Below are 15,220 nucleotides of genomic sequence, written 5' to 3'. Positions count from 1 at the left end.
ACAATAACAACTTTTAAAAGACAGTTGGACAGGTCCACGATAGGAAACGTTTAGAAGGTTATAGGCACTGGCAAATGGGACTAGCTTGGATGGGCATCTTGGTCAGCATGGACTAATTGAGCTGAAGGGCTTGTTTGCATGCTGTACGACTATGACAATTGAAAATAAGCAGTTACAATATAATAAAATACAAGATAGGAAGCTCTAAACTCATTGAAGTAGATTTGCAGTTACAAGTCAACCAAAAGGGGAGAAATTTAAAAGACCCAAGGGCTAAGTTTCTCCATACCGAGGGTGGTGAATATTTGGAACAGGTTGCCAGAAGAGGTGGTGGAAGCAGATACAGTTACAACATTTAAAAGGAGTTTAGACAAGTACTTGGATAGGAAAAGCATGGAGGGATGTGGGTCTAATGCAACAAATGAGATTAGCGATAGACAGGCATCACGGTTGGCATGGACAAGGTGGGCCAAAAGAACCCTTTTTTCATCCTTGCGTTTATGATTCTATGGAACTTTTCACCTTCAAGAAAGAAAAACAATAGGGAATTATAGGCAACATCCTGAAGATCACTGTCCAGGAGAAATACAGAAATACCAGAGCACAACAGCTGTAGAAAATATATATACAAACATACACACACACACACAGATTGTATATTCCTGACTTTATAATTTGGAAGTGGCAACCCAAAAGTGAAAGAAAAGGGGACCTTGATTTTCAAATTATTTAAAATAAACAAGTGAAGGAGATTAGAAGCATCACAGCCCATATCAATATGACCCTTATACATTGCAAATTAATCAGGCATAATGCTATCCAAATATGGAGATGAATGTAAACAACATTGTTAATACCTGCTGAACACATCATTGAAAGACTATTTTGATAAGAAACATAAGCAATTTTGATATATGCAACACAGTTTGAGATTAGACAGATTAGGTGCGAATGGCTGGCAAAGTGGAAACTGATTAACTGAAGACCAAGCACAAAACTGCAAAACATTTGATTTTGTGATCTGCCAGACTGCACTCTACTTACAATAACTACCATCTGACAACAATCTAATTATAATATTAAAAATACACCTTCTAAGGTCATGCCCAAAAAAAAACTGTGAATGATGTCTGAAAGCAGAATCAAGCTAGTAGAAAAGTAAATTGGCTGCACTTTGACACAAGCCAAGCATTAATGTAGTACAATGTCAATGCAGTATGTGATAGTTGAAAACAGTAGAACTTCAGGTGACGTGGAATAATTCTCAAAAGTGACTAGTTTAGATGGTACATTATTTGCAGTACTATTTTATAATTAATAGCTGGAATTAGATCACGACCTGAAGATAACACACAATAGAAACTGGGAATGTTTGCACCTAGAAAGGCATGGGAGATATTACTAAAATATAGCCTTAGCTAAGATAATTGTCAATAGCCTTTAATTTCTGCTCATGGTAGGTTGATTCAGAAGATAAAGATGCATGGAATCCAGGGTGGATTGAGAGTTTGGATTCAGAATCAGCTTGCCTATAGACGACAAAGTAGGGGTGGAAGGCCGTGACCAGTGGTGTTCCACAAGGATTGGTGCTGGGAGCTCTGCTGTTTGTGATCTATATCAATGATTTGTATGAAAATGTAGATGGATGGATTAGCAAGTTTGCAAATGACACCAAGATTGGTGGAGTTGTGGACAGTGTAAAGGACTATCAAAGAATACAGTACAAAATAGATCAGTTACAGATATGGGTAGAGAAGTGGCAGATGGGTTTAATCCACGCAAGTGAGAGGTATTGCACTCTGGGAGGTCAAATGAAAGGAGAAAGTATACAGTATATGGTAGGCCCCTTAATAGCATTAAGGTGCCGAGGGATCCTGGTCCAGGTCCATAGTTCACTGAAAGTGGCTATGCAAGTGGATAAGGTGGTAAAGGCGGCATATGGAATGCTTGCCTTCATTGATAAGGGTGTTGAGTATAAAAGTCAGTCATGCTGCAGCTATATAAAACTTTAGTCAGACTGCATTTGGAGTATTGTGTGCAGTTTGGTCACCCCATTATAGGAAGGATGTAGAGACTGTGGAGAGGGCGCAGAAGATGTTTACCAGGATGCTGCCTGGATTAGAGGGTATGAGCTTCAAGGAAAGGTTGGACAAACTTGGATTGTTCTCCCCAAAACAGAGGCTGAGGGGAGACCTGACAGGTTTTTAAAATTATGAAATGCATTGATAGGGTAGACAGATAGGATCTTTTCCCCAGGATAGAAATGTCAAACACCAGAGAACGTGTTTTTAAGGTCGGGGGGTGGGGGGGGTGGGGGGGGGGGCGGGGTGTGGGGAGGAGAGTTTAAAGGTGATGAAGGGCAAGTTTTTTTAAAGAGAAAACAGAGTGGTAGGTGCCTGGAATGGGTTACCAGGGGTAGTAGTGATAGCAGTCAGTTTGGTAGAGTTTAAGAGGCTTTTATATAAACACATGAATATGAAAGGAATGAAGGGATATGGATGACACACAGGAAGAGGACACTTAGTATAAATTGGCATCAAGATCGGCACAACATTGTGGGCTGAATGGCCTGTCCCATACTTTACTGTTCTGTTCTTAGATGCACAGGTTCATGGCACCTTTTGCAATCACTGCTATACAACAGAGTCATTCTGGTGAAGACTGTTGGAGGGTTCCAGTATTTGGACTGAATCATACAATATACTTCAAAAACCTGGAGGAGAACCTGCAAGTGGTGGTGTTCCCATGCGCCTCCTGTCCTTGTCCTTCTTGGTGGTAGAGGTCATGGACCCAGAAAGCACTTCTGTTCTCAAGCTGGAAGCAAGGTTATCGATGAAGCAGCTGAAGATCGTCAAGATTAGGATGCAGCCGTGAGGAACCCCTGCAGTGAGAAACTGGAGGGGAGGCAAAGGGATAGCTGATGTTTCAGGTTGGAAACAGGAGCTACCGAGCTGGATGTTATGCAGAGTTTTGTCTGAGGAAGCAGCTGATTCATTGTGGATGGGTCAATAAGACTGAGAGCAGGGTAATCAGAGCTATCAAGGTATTGAGCAAAAGGCAAGGGAATGAAAGATGGCTAGTTAGATTGGTACCACGGTGGAAAGAAAAAGAAACAGAAATGTAGAAGGCAAGTGTGAGACTTGCCTTTCTGGGGTGCCTGTCCAATTCTATGCTATAAAAGTCTGTTGCATTGGACTAACCAACGATGGTCATTCCAAGGACAACACAACGTCAGTTGACGAGGGTCTGACAATTAAATACTGACCGACTTGTAAGAGCACTGAGGTGTCCAGTCCAATTTACTGAGCAACTCAAAGCAGCCTGAAAAAATCTTCATGTTTCACTCAATTCAGCATGCATTTTCCAAACATGGCACCGAAATAAACACTAAATAAATAGCACTCTGCAGTTGAATTTCTAGACCAGGACCTTTGACTGGTCTTTAAATTTCTAAACAAGACTGGTACAGTTCCATTCAATCTGGATCGAAAACTTCAAGGTTTTAAAATAAAGTGTTTGCCAGTTGCTTTAACTCCAGAGTCTCTAAGCTGGATGACCACTATCTTCCAGCACAGTCTTCACCAAGTGTTTTGGAATTGGAATATTATTGTCACATGTACAGAGAAAAACTTCTTTTGCATACTGTTCATACAGATCAATTCATTACACACTGCATTAAGTTAGTGCAAGGTAAAACAATAACAGAATGCAGAATAAAGTGTAACAGCTACAGAGAAAGTACAGTGCAGGTAGACAATAAGGTGCAAGGTCATAAGGAGGTAGATTGTGAGGTCAAGAGTCTATCTTATCGTACTAGGTGACCATTCAATTGTTTTATAACATTTGACCCTGGTGGGACATGCTTTCAGGCTTTTGTATCTTCTGCCCAATGGGAGTGGGGAGAAGAGAGGATGTCCGGAGTGGGTGGGGTCTTTGATTATGCAGGCTGCTTTACTGAGGCAGCAAGAAGTATAGACAGAGCCCATGAAGGGGAGGCTGGCTTCCATGATATGCTGAGCTGTGTCCACAACTCTCTGCAGTTTCTTGCGGTCACGGGCAGAGCAGTTGCTATACCAAGCCGTGATGCATCCAGATAGGATGCTTTCTATGGTGCATCGGAAAAAATTGGTAAGGGTCAAATGTGTTTCAGGAAGTGGGCAGATGTGTCACATGAAGTGCAAACAAAGGGGCAGACACAAAAGCAAACAATTAGAACAGAAAAAAAGAAAGGAAAAAAAACAGAAGTGATGGTTGAACAAGGAAGCCAATGCAAACCTCATCACCTTATGGGGCTGGGGCTCAGTATTGATATTTGATTAGACAAAAGCCCAGCAAAAAGAAAACCATTGCTAAGTCCAAAACATCTGAAAATCAATAAAGACAAAGTACCTTAAGTTCAAACAAAGGCAGAGAGCTTGACTTGAAAGTCTTAAAATTTGTCAGAGTTCTTGATTACTAATATGAAGTACAAAAATCTTCATATTAAACAGACCAAATGTCCCATAATATTCTTTTAAAACTAATTAGAAACTCACATAATCTTCCATTCTTTCTTCATAAACGGCAAGCAGGTTTTTCACTTTATTCAGATCGGCATCCTTGAGAATCAATTCATCCATCAATTTTTGGATTTCTACATCCTATGCATTTTTTTAAAGAAACAAAAGTAGGTCAAAACAATTTTTTTTTTTACTAATACCCTGTGTTATTACAGAGAGAAATCTAATACATCTGCCATTGGAATATTGGCAGTTGCAAAATAAAACAGCCTAGCAGAAAGCAGTATAAAAGTTAACCCAAGTATAACTTCTCAACTTTACCTTACCATAACTAAGCGAATTAAGGCTTCCTTTACAAAATACAGGTTTAGCTCTTACAATTATTCAGAACATTTAAAACAGAAAGCAGCTCACATACAAAGGCCAAGCTGTGATCCATGGATGACAGAAAGATGGTAGAAAAGTAAAAGACCAAATACCCACCCTGAAGTAACAACAAATCATGCATCAGTAATACCCAAAGTCAGGCCAACAGACCTTGGATGCACAATTGGTCATCTCTAAACATCAAACTTCAAAAATCATTCATATTCCACTCAATTTCCCTTTGTTCTGCAATTATTAACTTTATTCACACCTCTGAGACAAGCTTTGTACAGTAAACAGTTTTCTTTATAATTTCACTGTCATTTAAAAATACTTTCAACAAATAAAAATACTTGGTGAAAATAGCTACCAGATTTTTTGCTGATCTCCATTTTAGTTCCAGCAACCATCATGCTTTACAAAACTTTTAACTGATATTCTTTCAAATGTTGAAAATCAAAAGAAAACTGCAGATGCAGGCAATCTTAAATAAAAATAGAAAACACCTAAAACACTCAGCAGGTTAGGCAGCCTCTGTGGAAAGAGATCCAGTTTTTTTGGATTTTCTGAAAATATATTGAAAATTCTACATTGATGCTCAAAACAACTATGAATTATCTGCATCTTGTTAACATTATCGAGTCAAAATGGTTTAACTGCTCAATCACCTCACTACTTGAGTAATTTTTCATGGTGCCACATTTGCCCTGGTATTAATGACTGCAGTTAAATTAATCAATCTGCAAATATAATTAGCATATTTCAAAAACAAGCCACATTACAAACATAATTTATCATCTCTACATTAGACTAAAGATAATGCCACACTATGGGGAAAGAAAAAGAGGCCAAGGGTGCCATTAAAAAGTGGCACAGAACTAAAAATTCATACAGAACAAGGCAACAAATCTGACTAGCTTACTATTACTTAAACTCTTGAGATGTTAACAATGAAATCCTTTGACAGGAAATGAAATGCAAATTGCTGTTTTTAAATTTGATTCTCAAAGAGCTCTTGTAAAGTAAAATGCCAAAGCAGAGCACAGGAGATCCCCCACTTACGATTGCCCTGATTTACAAAAAATTGATTTTATGCAAATTCTACCATTTTTTTTTAATAAAAGCATTTTTCAAGGTAGCAGCAATAATAATAAAATGTTTTCATGGTATTCATTAATGATTGGATACAGTATATATTCCACAAGTTTAATTATGGGTAGTGTTAGGGTGACTATTGAATGAAATTATACCAAGTGTATGTGGTATTGTATGTGCACATGATATGGGTAGCTATTAAACGCAGACATTGCTGAGAGAAATTGGCTTACAGATAGTTTCAGGAATGGAACCCTTGCGTAATACAGGTGGTGTCTGCACTAGCTCTTAAATAGAAACAAGTTTGAACTTGAGAATATGGTGCACATCAAGTCTTCAAATAATGTTAAAATAATCACCTTATGGGCTTCATCTGATTTTCTCTCAACTCGAGTTGTTTTATACATCTCCAATTCTGAAATTTAAAAACAAGAACATTAAGTGTGTAGACCCACACATAAGGTCTGATAGTTTAGGAAGAAAAAAGACATTAAAGCACTGGCATCCTAAACAATCATTACAGTTAATTTCCAAAAGAAAAAACTGCACCAAAATTGACCAAATAGGAATTCGTGATACAAGTAAAGTGAATTAATGGCTAATGTTCAAAGTAACTGAGGCTTCAAGTTACAAAAACTCCTTTCTTTAGTCTTTGAATGTGTGCCTGAGCATCTATATTTCAGCAACTTTGGGAATTCAACTTGCTCATGACCCAAGACCAACTAAATGGCCAGCCAAACAAGTATTGATATTAAACTACACCAGCCCAAAAAAATTTGAGGTAAAAAGGCAAGGTTGACCCACCTAGGGGGGAATAAAAATAATGAAAATAAAATCCTACAAGATACTCCCAGCTTGCCATCCGGCACTTAGGTTGTAGAATGTAGGTAATCAAACTCACTTGTTGGGTATACTCATTGTATAACAAATGAGCTAAATTTACTAACACATGCCTGAATGCCATTTAGATTTTGATACATGCTGGTTTGCCAGCATACTTCATTTTCTGAGGAGTTGCATATAAAATTGACTTTTGTATAACCATCATGGAAGACCCCATATATGTCTGCATGGTGGAATCAACATCACTGACAAAGCAGCTGAACATGGTTGGGCCTAGCATTGCCATGTATTGATGTATTTGGGCTGAGATGATCAACCTCCAACAACTATAATTATCTTCCTTTGTGTGTGGTATCATTCCAGACAGTTGTTCCACTCTTTCCATATAGTTCAATTTTACAAGAGGTTCCTCAGTCAAATTTTACTACAAGTGCAGTAATCCTCTGAAGTGTGACACTTTTGTACCAAGGTTATAACAAGGTCCAAAGCATACCGGTCCCAGCAAAATCCAAACCAACAGAAAGAACGTGTGTGAGTAGCTTATTAGTGAGCTGCCATTATACCACTTAACAGTACTGTGTATTACAATTTCCATCACTTTACTGAAAAAAGGATACACTGGTGGGGCAAGAATTATCCAGACTAGATGCATATTATAGTGGATGGGACATGCCTGGAAAATTTTCCACATTGTTGGGTAAATCTAGTGTATTGTAAAGAAACAATTTGACTGGAGACAACTTAATCTGGAGCACAAGTCTTCAGCATTACATCTGCAAAAGTTATTTGGTGCCATATCCTTTGCTGTATTCAGTATTCTCAGCGATTTCTTAATATCACCTAGACTGCATCAAGTTGGCTGGTCACTGTTTTATGATGGTGGGGACCTCAGGAAAAAGCCCAAAACAGATCATTCACTTTGTATTTTTTTCCTGAAGATGTTACAAATGCTTCAGCTTCCCCTGCACTTGCATGTTGAGCTAAGACGACTAATAGGGATAGGGATGCTCTTGAAGCCTCCTCCCATGAGATAATTAATTGTCCAACATGATTAATGACAAGATGTGGCAGAACGGCATCTGATCTGTTGCTTGAGGTCACTTACCATTGGCCATCACATGCTGCTTTAGCCAAGTTGTACTTTGTTTTTAGTTATGCCTGTCTTTGGCCCTGGCAGGATCTATTACAACCTTCACTGAACTATCATGATACCCCTAATGGAAGAGTGAAGGATATGCTCTGACCATGAGTTTATTTATTGTTGTGAAAAACAATTCTGTTGTTGCTGATGGCTCACATCATCTTGTAAATATCTAATTTTGGGCTGCTAATATTGTTTTTAAATTTTTCCATTCCACATTGTGTTAGTGGTTAGTAGCACTGACTCTACAAATGTGCACTGATTAATCCTACAAAAGAATAGAGTTGCCATTTCTAATTTTTCCTTAGCATGACATCCTTCCTTTTCAATCCTATGCTGTTAGTCCCAGCATGGCCTAAAACAATTTAATCTCTCCCCTTTTCCAAATTCCCCATCAGTTGTTCAGAGATATTTTTTATCACTGTACCAGGTAAACAACATACACATCTGGACTTTGTCATAATTACAAAAATGACTAGTCCTATGCTACAACTTTTTTATATTGCTCAGTTTAATAACTTCAGTTACATTTACCCAAGTAAAATACAATACTATTGTAGCATTAAATAAAACTTGAAAACAACAATGTTTTATAATTAGAGCACAATACTATTTTCACTGCGACTTACCAGCAGTGTTCTTATTCAATACTTCTTTGGTTTGGTTAAGCTCTTGAATGACACAAGCTAAATTAGTTTCCAGTTGTGCAATAGTTTCCTGAGGATCTGGGGCAGATACTAGATGGTGATGGATTATTTCAGCTTGCTTCTTGATTTCAGCAACGTCTGGCTCCAAGGACTTGATGTATCCCATAACATTAGTATTAACCAGACTCTGTTTTGATAAAGTTGGTGGTTTGCACAACTAGCATTGTAAATGAGAGAAAAACAAAAATCACTACTGGAAATGTTAATGGCATGCTGGCTAAATGCCCAAATTTACTTTTTCATCATATGATTAAAGACTTTGGAATAGATGTTTTTCAATGTTGTTCTATTTTTAAATATCTCCAGAGGAGTGTAAACAAAGATAAAGGAAGGCAGCTGACAGGAAACAAAACAACACTAGAACTGAGAGATGGAGAATGCAATGGTCTGGAAAAGTGAAACAAAAGGAAGTGCTGGAAATACTTGACAGATCAGGCAGCAACTGTGGAGATAAAAACTCAGCCAATATCACAGATAAATGTCCTTAAATCAGAACTGCTGAGATGGTTCTCTGAAATTGATCAAATTCAATATGGAGTCCTGAGGGCTGCAAAGTGTGTAGACCAAAGAGGGTCATTACTAATGCTTAGCACTGGGGCCTCAGCTACTTACAATGTTTAATAAATGACAAAGATGGAGACCAAAAGTACTGTAACTAAATCTGTGATAAGATTCTGGGTAAGCAAGTTGTGAGGACAATATAAAATGTCTGCAAAGGGAGATAGATAGATTAAATGGGTAAAAATTTATCAGATGGAGTGTAATATAATGAAATTTGAGGATATCCCATTTTGGTAGAAAGAATAGAAAAGCAGAACATTGTTTAATTGGAGAGAGAGCACAGAATCCTGCTTCACAGGGAGATATCTGGGCATCAGAGTACACGAAACAGTCAGCACGCAGGAGCAGCAAGTGATAAGGAAAGCAAATGAAACATTGGCCTTCAAAATGAGGGTGGCAGGATTTAAAGTGCGGAAGTCTTGTTACAACAGTACAGGGCTTTAGAGGTCTTCTTGTGCAAGGAGTGTTATGCTTGTCTTGGAGATGGTTCAGAAAATTCATTAGGTTGATTACAGAAACTGAAAACTTGTTTTATGAAACCATGGCATTAGGGGTAATCCAAGCACTGACAGAGGCAAAAGCAAATGTACACGATGACATCTCTGAATGTTGTTTCTCAGGAGTACAGATGAGTATCTCAAATTATAGTTTCAACTGAAAACTTAAACACACCCACCTGACCAATTTCTGGTTCGGTACATACTTCAGAAACAGAATTCTCATTTTGGTCAATAGCAACATACGTCTTGACTAAAGTTTGAAATATAGAATTGCGTTTTTCAATTCTATCTTCTGTTAATCTGCTATCTTCCTTTGCACGTTCACTGGAAAAAAAAGGTGACAATCCAAATGAAAAGCAAATATAATGAAATTCTATTTAACAAGTGCCAGAAAAGCACAGCAGGACAATGTTTCACCTGTAGAGAATATTAATAAAGGTTAAGTTTTGGTACAGGCTCTTATGAAGTGAAAAAAGTGGGCAGATTGGCATTTATATTGGTTTAGAGAGACGAAGGAAAAAAAGTGCAAAATGTGGATAAGGTATACAATAAGCATGAGGATCTATCCATTATATCTGAAATAGCATCAGTCTCACTGTCTCTTGATATTAAAATTTCTCCTTGACCATCTGCACAGATGTGGCTTTAAGACATTTAGTTTGTTAATGGTGCCATTTAAACAGGTCATTATATTTGACTCAATGATTAAAAAGATGGAAAGGTCAAAAAATAACAAACAAGCGACAGGAAGTACACCCTTTAACCACTTGGGAAACACAACTGACTTAAAATCTATAATGATAATGCAAGTTTGGTTTGTTGTTGATATTCACTGGAGGAGTTCTCTTAAATTGGGACAATTCCAAAACAATTAACTCTAGTTACTTTTGCATTGACTAGGATATGCAAAAAAAAAAGACACTCAACTTGGCTCATAAGACCACTTAATGTTCTAATATCTGATGTTCTTTTGCATTTAAGCAATGAAGTACCCAGGAGCAGGCAATTATTTAACATATTTACATTAAGCAGTAAAGCTGAAACCTTGATTTTTTTAATGTCAGATCCCTCTGGCTTTTTAGTGGTCATAGTTACAGACATGAAGGAGATGAAAGCAGTGGGTGGCAGTTACTTCATGTCAAAAGTTACCAATGTTATTTCTTAAAAGGTTTATTTCACAATCTTAACAACTAAAAATTGTTACCTTTCAAAATTACATTTTCGGAACTCTGAACATGATTATTTTCATTAAAATTACCCAAGAATATACCTTAAATCATTTTCAAACTGAGACATGAATTTTTCCATTTCTTGGCAAACTTCTTCACGGATTTTCTTTTCCAAGATCACCTTTTCTTTCTTTTCCTCAATAACCTTGTTTTTCAGATCTTGTATATAAACGAGCAATTTCTACATATTTAAAAAAGAACAGCATATTCAAATTCAAAGAATGAGAACATTTCTATTATCTAACTCTGAAACATTTAAAAAGTATAATGTGGAAAATGCCATCAAAACAGCACAAAATCCTGATGAACTGCAGTATTTGTGCAAATTTGCAAAGTATCTGTGTAGAGGGCAACAGGATGAATGTTTCATGGCAATGATCCATCATCAGAAGTGAAAAGTTAGAAATCAAGGCCAGGAATTGCAAGGAACGAGGAAGCAGTGCAGAGAATAAATGATAGGGTGGAGACTAAGAGAGGCTAACAGGCAATCCCTTATTCTCCACCACTGCCTCTTCCCTGCAAATTAAAACTATTTCTAACTTCAGTTCTGATAAAATGCCATTAGCCTGAAATGTTAATGCTGTTTTTCTCACCATAGCTACTGCATATTTCTGTATTTTGAATTTCAAATTTTCAGCATCCACAGTTTTTTGCTTTGATATTTTTCTAAATTTACTTTAAATACAGACATCAGTGCCTGATTGTAATAGCTTATTAAAAGAGAATAGCAAGCTGACTTATTAAACTGTTGCAGTGTTTATGGTGAAGGTATCCTCAATGAAATACATTGCGGCAGTACATTTTAGATTTTTGAACCCATGACAATGAAGGAATGGTGATTTGTTTCCAAGTCAGGATAGTGCACGACTCTGAGAACAACCTGCAAGTGATATCTTATTTGCTGCCCTCATCATTCCCAATAGTAGAGCACAAAGATTTTGGAACTGATGTCAGTATAGCCAAGACAAGTAACTGCAGTGAATTTTGCAGATGGCAGACATTGCAGCCACTGGGTCAGCAGAGGCCAAAATGAAAATTTAGATGATGGGTTGAGAGCCAATTAAGCATCTGCTTTGTAGTGATGGTGTTGAGCAATGGGAAAGTATACTGGTATCCTGCTTAACATTACCCTGTGAAATGATGCTCTTAATCCTTCAATATGAACATTCACTGATTCAAACTTTACTGTACTCTAAGAAAGACATCTGCTCATGCTGCACATTGCTGTGCCAGGAACTTGGCACAAACCCCTGCCCTCCAGTGGCACTCCCTAGCAATGAATTGCCCCATGGCTTAATATGGAACAAATGATATTTGAGCTGCTGTTGGGTGGAGCAGAGTGAGCAAGTGGTACAACAACTCAGTGCCAAGATGTGGGGCCCGGATCCACACCTGGCCAGTACAGCAAGTGTGGGCCAATGCTGGGGACTGGCAGCACCTGCTGCATGTCTTGGCAGACCAATCTGATCTTATATGCTCTCATCTCCACCTGTTGGATGTGATGGAAGCTGCTTTCTCCCCTTCTATTTGCACAGCTCCTCCCAGCCCAGGGATATCTCTTTGGTATTGGAATATTGTCATAGTTACAGTGAAAAACTTGTCTTGCATACCATTCATACAGATCAATTCATTACACAGTACATTGAGGTAGTACAAGGTAACACAATACAGAATGCAGAGTAAAGTGTCACAGCTACAGAGAAAGTGCACAGTCATAACAAGATAGATTGTGGGGTTAAGAGTCCATCTTATTGTACAAGGGAACAGTTCAATATTCTTATAACCATGGGATAGAAGCTGTCCTTGAGCCTGGTGGTACATGCCCTCAGGCTTTTATATCTTCTGCCTGCTGGGAGGGGGAGAAGAGAGAATGTCTGGGGTGGCTGGGGTCTTCATGCTAGCTGCTCTACTGAGGCAGAGAGTAGTATAGACAGAATTCATGGAGGGGAGGCTTGATTCTGTGATGTGCTGAGCTGCGTCCACAACTCTCTACTTTAGCCATTCGTCATCAAATCTAGCAGATGAAATAATAGACTACATGGCTATACATATTTTCCAGAACTGCTTGCAGTTCCAAGATTATTCTGGCATGCAAAGGTAATGTTCAGATTCTTTTCTCTACTGCAAATGATCTGGAACCTCTCTCAACACCAATAGTCAGTCCATTATACTAAATCCAAAAGAGACTCAGTTATCAGCTTTACTTGGAGAACAAAACCATACATTTCAGAGATATGCTATATTCACTAGGTGGTTCCAATGATATGTAATTAACAATAAGAATCATTTCAATGTAAAATTACATTCATATACACCAGGCAGACACACGTTTCCAAACAGCCTTGTAAAATACAAACACAGGCAAAGACAATTGCAGAGCACTTTTTTCAGCATTAAGCAACCAAAAAAAATTTTTCATGAATGAAACACAATATTAACCATTTCAGGATCATTCACTATTGCCCTGCCAAGCTGCATGTGATGAAGTGAATACTCCTTCTGGAGCAATGCAAAGAAACTAGGACCACCATGTCCTGGGAATTCTTGCTACTGGGCACCCACCCCTAAGGCAATATACATTTATACACACAGAATCTACTTGATATGCTTGCAAGGATATAAATATTGTCATTCAAGACCCAATTGCACTAAAACTACTCCCGCCATCCACTCCAAAACCCCCATAACATCCCTTGACTGTCAGGACATTCTGACCTACATCCTCGCCATCTCTTAATTCCCCTGGTCGTGCCCCCTCACAAATAACAGTTGGCTGAAATACTGATTTCTTCCCATTCTACCCCCAACATTAATTGCTGAACTCCAAAAGGAACCATCCACAAGCCTGAGGTTGACCTCTATAGATCCCTACTTTAGGAGGGCCAGGCAGCAGATTTTCATATTCAAAGAAAAAACCGGAATCTTACAAATAAAGACCCTGGACCTGTTTCAACCAAAGCTTAAGGCAATGGACCAACAATTAGAGCTCTTGCAGCTTGGTCATTTTGCACACTGTTTAGCGTGCACAGACCTTCTATTGATAAAAAGGCTGAAAAAGACATGAAACCACAAGTCACAGGTAATGGGACATTGGCATCAGCATACATCATGAACCACCAGTGTGTTGATGACTGGAAATACCACCTGCTAATTTACATTTAATGGATTAATTGCTGTGTTTTCTTTCTAGTGCATATTAAATTCAGTAACTACTGTTATCTGGAGTATATCAAATTAGTTATCAATGTAATAAACAAAACCATTTCAACAACCTCCATTTAGAGATATAATGTCATGCTGTTATGGAGCTTTGAGCAAAGTTATCTTCAATTCATTTAAGATTACACACAGCACAAAATTCTTTTCAGTTTTGTAGCAACATGGAAAAATGCAATGTATTTACCTCATAATTGCTTTTTCTTATTACTATATTCTCCTCCTCCTCCTCTTCTTCTTCTTCTTCCTCCTCCTCCTTTACATCAGTTACGTCAATTGCCTCCGAATCTCCTTCCTCCATTTCAACAAGATTCTCAAGACTCGCATCCCAAGAGATTGTTTCTCTTTTCACCAAAGAGGAGTCAGTTTCAGCATTATTGATAATCAGCGAAAGAGCTCTGGCTGATCTTTTTGGAACCAAATGGGCAGGACGAAATTTTGAACAATCAAGGAGAATCTACAAAAAAAATATCTATTCAATAAGGAATCCTGTATTTTGCCAAAATAAAATATTTTAGACAGTTTATCCAAAATTGTTTAATTTACAAGTCCTTCTGGCAATAACATGCTTAGAGGAGATGCGCTTCCAAGTTTATGGCAAGTCATTGTCACAGTATAGGAGACAGAATCAGTTGTTAGAGTGGGACAGAGAATTGAGCAACTCAAGACTCATGTTCCCCAGATTCATTTCCCAATGGAAAAAAAATACTTTGGAACATTGTGCAGCTACAATAAAAAATTCCTTCATCAAAACCTGGAAAATAATAACTGTTGCTGAGAAATCTGTGTCCAAAATGTAACTAGATGCTGTTAAACTATTTTCCTTTGGCATAAAAGGAGACCATTTGACCAATAACTGTCAACTGTTTGAAAGATCTATCCAATTAGTTATATTCAACCCTTTTCAAGTACATATCCAATTCCCATTTGAAAGTTATCTCCTACCAACATCATTTCAGTCAATGTACTCCAGACCATAACTACATGCAAGAGAAAAAAATAAACATTTCCCCCTCCAGTTATTAAACTACCATTAACACATTTACTCAAAGCTCCTTATCCT

The 15,220-nt window shown here is 37.9% G+C and overlaps 1 protein-coding gene across 3 annotated transcripts in view; it reads right to left on the bottom strand.

Moving 5' to 3' along the window:
- kif20bb (kinesin family member 20Bb) overlaps positions 1-15,220 on the bottom strand; it is a 59,445-nt gene that overhangs the window by 28,119 nt on the left and 16,106 nt on the right. For all 3 annotated transcript variants that reach the window (XM_052027634.1, XM_052027633.1, XM_052027635.1), the window contains exons 13-18: positions 14,345-14,614; positions 10,983-11,122; positions 9,889-10,036; positions 8,574-8,808; positions 6,320-6,375; positions 4,536-4,640 (exon numbers count right to left, since the gene is read on the bottom strand). In XM_052027634.1, the coding sequence (XP_051883594.1) occupies positions 4,536-4,640; positions 6,320-6,375; positions 8,574-8,808; positions 9,889-10,036; positions 10,983-11,122; positions 14,345-14,614 (954 nt within the window). The remainder of the gene's footprint in view (positions 1-4,535; positions 4,641-6,319; positions 6,376-8,573; positions 8,809-9,888; positions 10,037-10,982; positions 11,123-14,344; positions 14,615-15,220) is intronic.

The sequence above is a fragment of the Pristis pectinata genome, chromosome 12 (assembly GCF_009764475.1).
Source record: "Pristis pectinata isolate sPriPec2 chromosome 12, sPriPec2.1.pri, whole genome shotgun sequence".
NCBI lineage: Eukaryota > Metazoa > Chordata > Chondrichthyes > Rhinopristiformes > Pristidae > Pristis > Pristis pectinata.
This window is presented reverse-complemented; position numbering and strand designations above follow the sequence as displayed.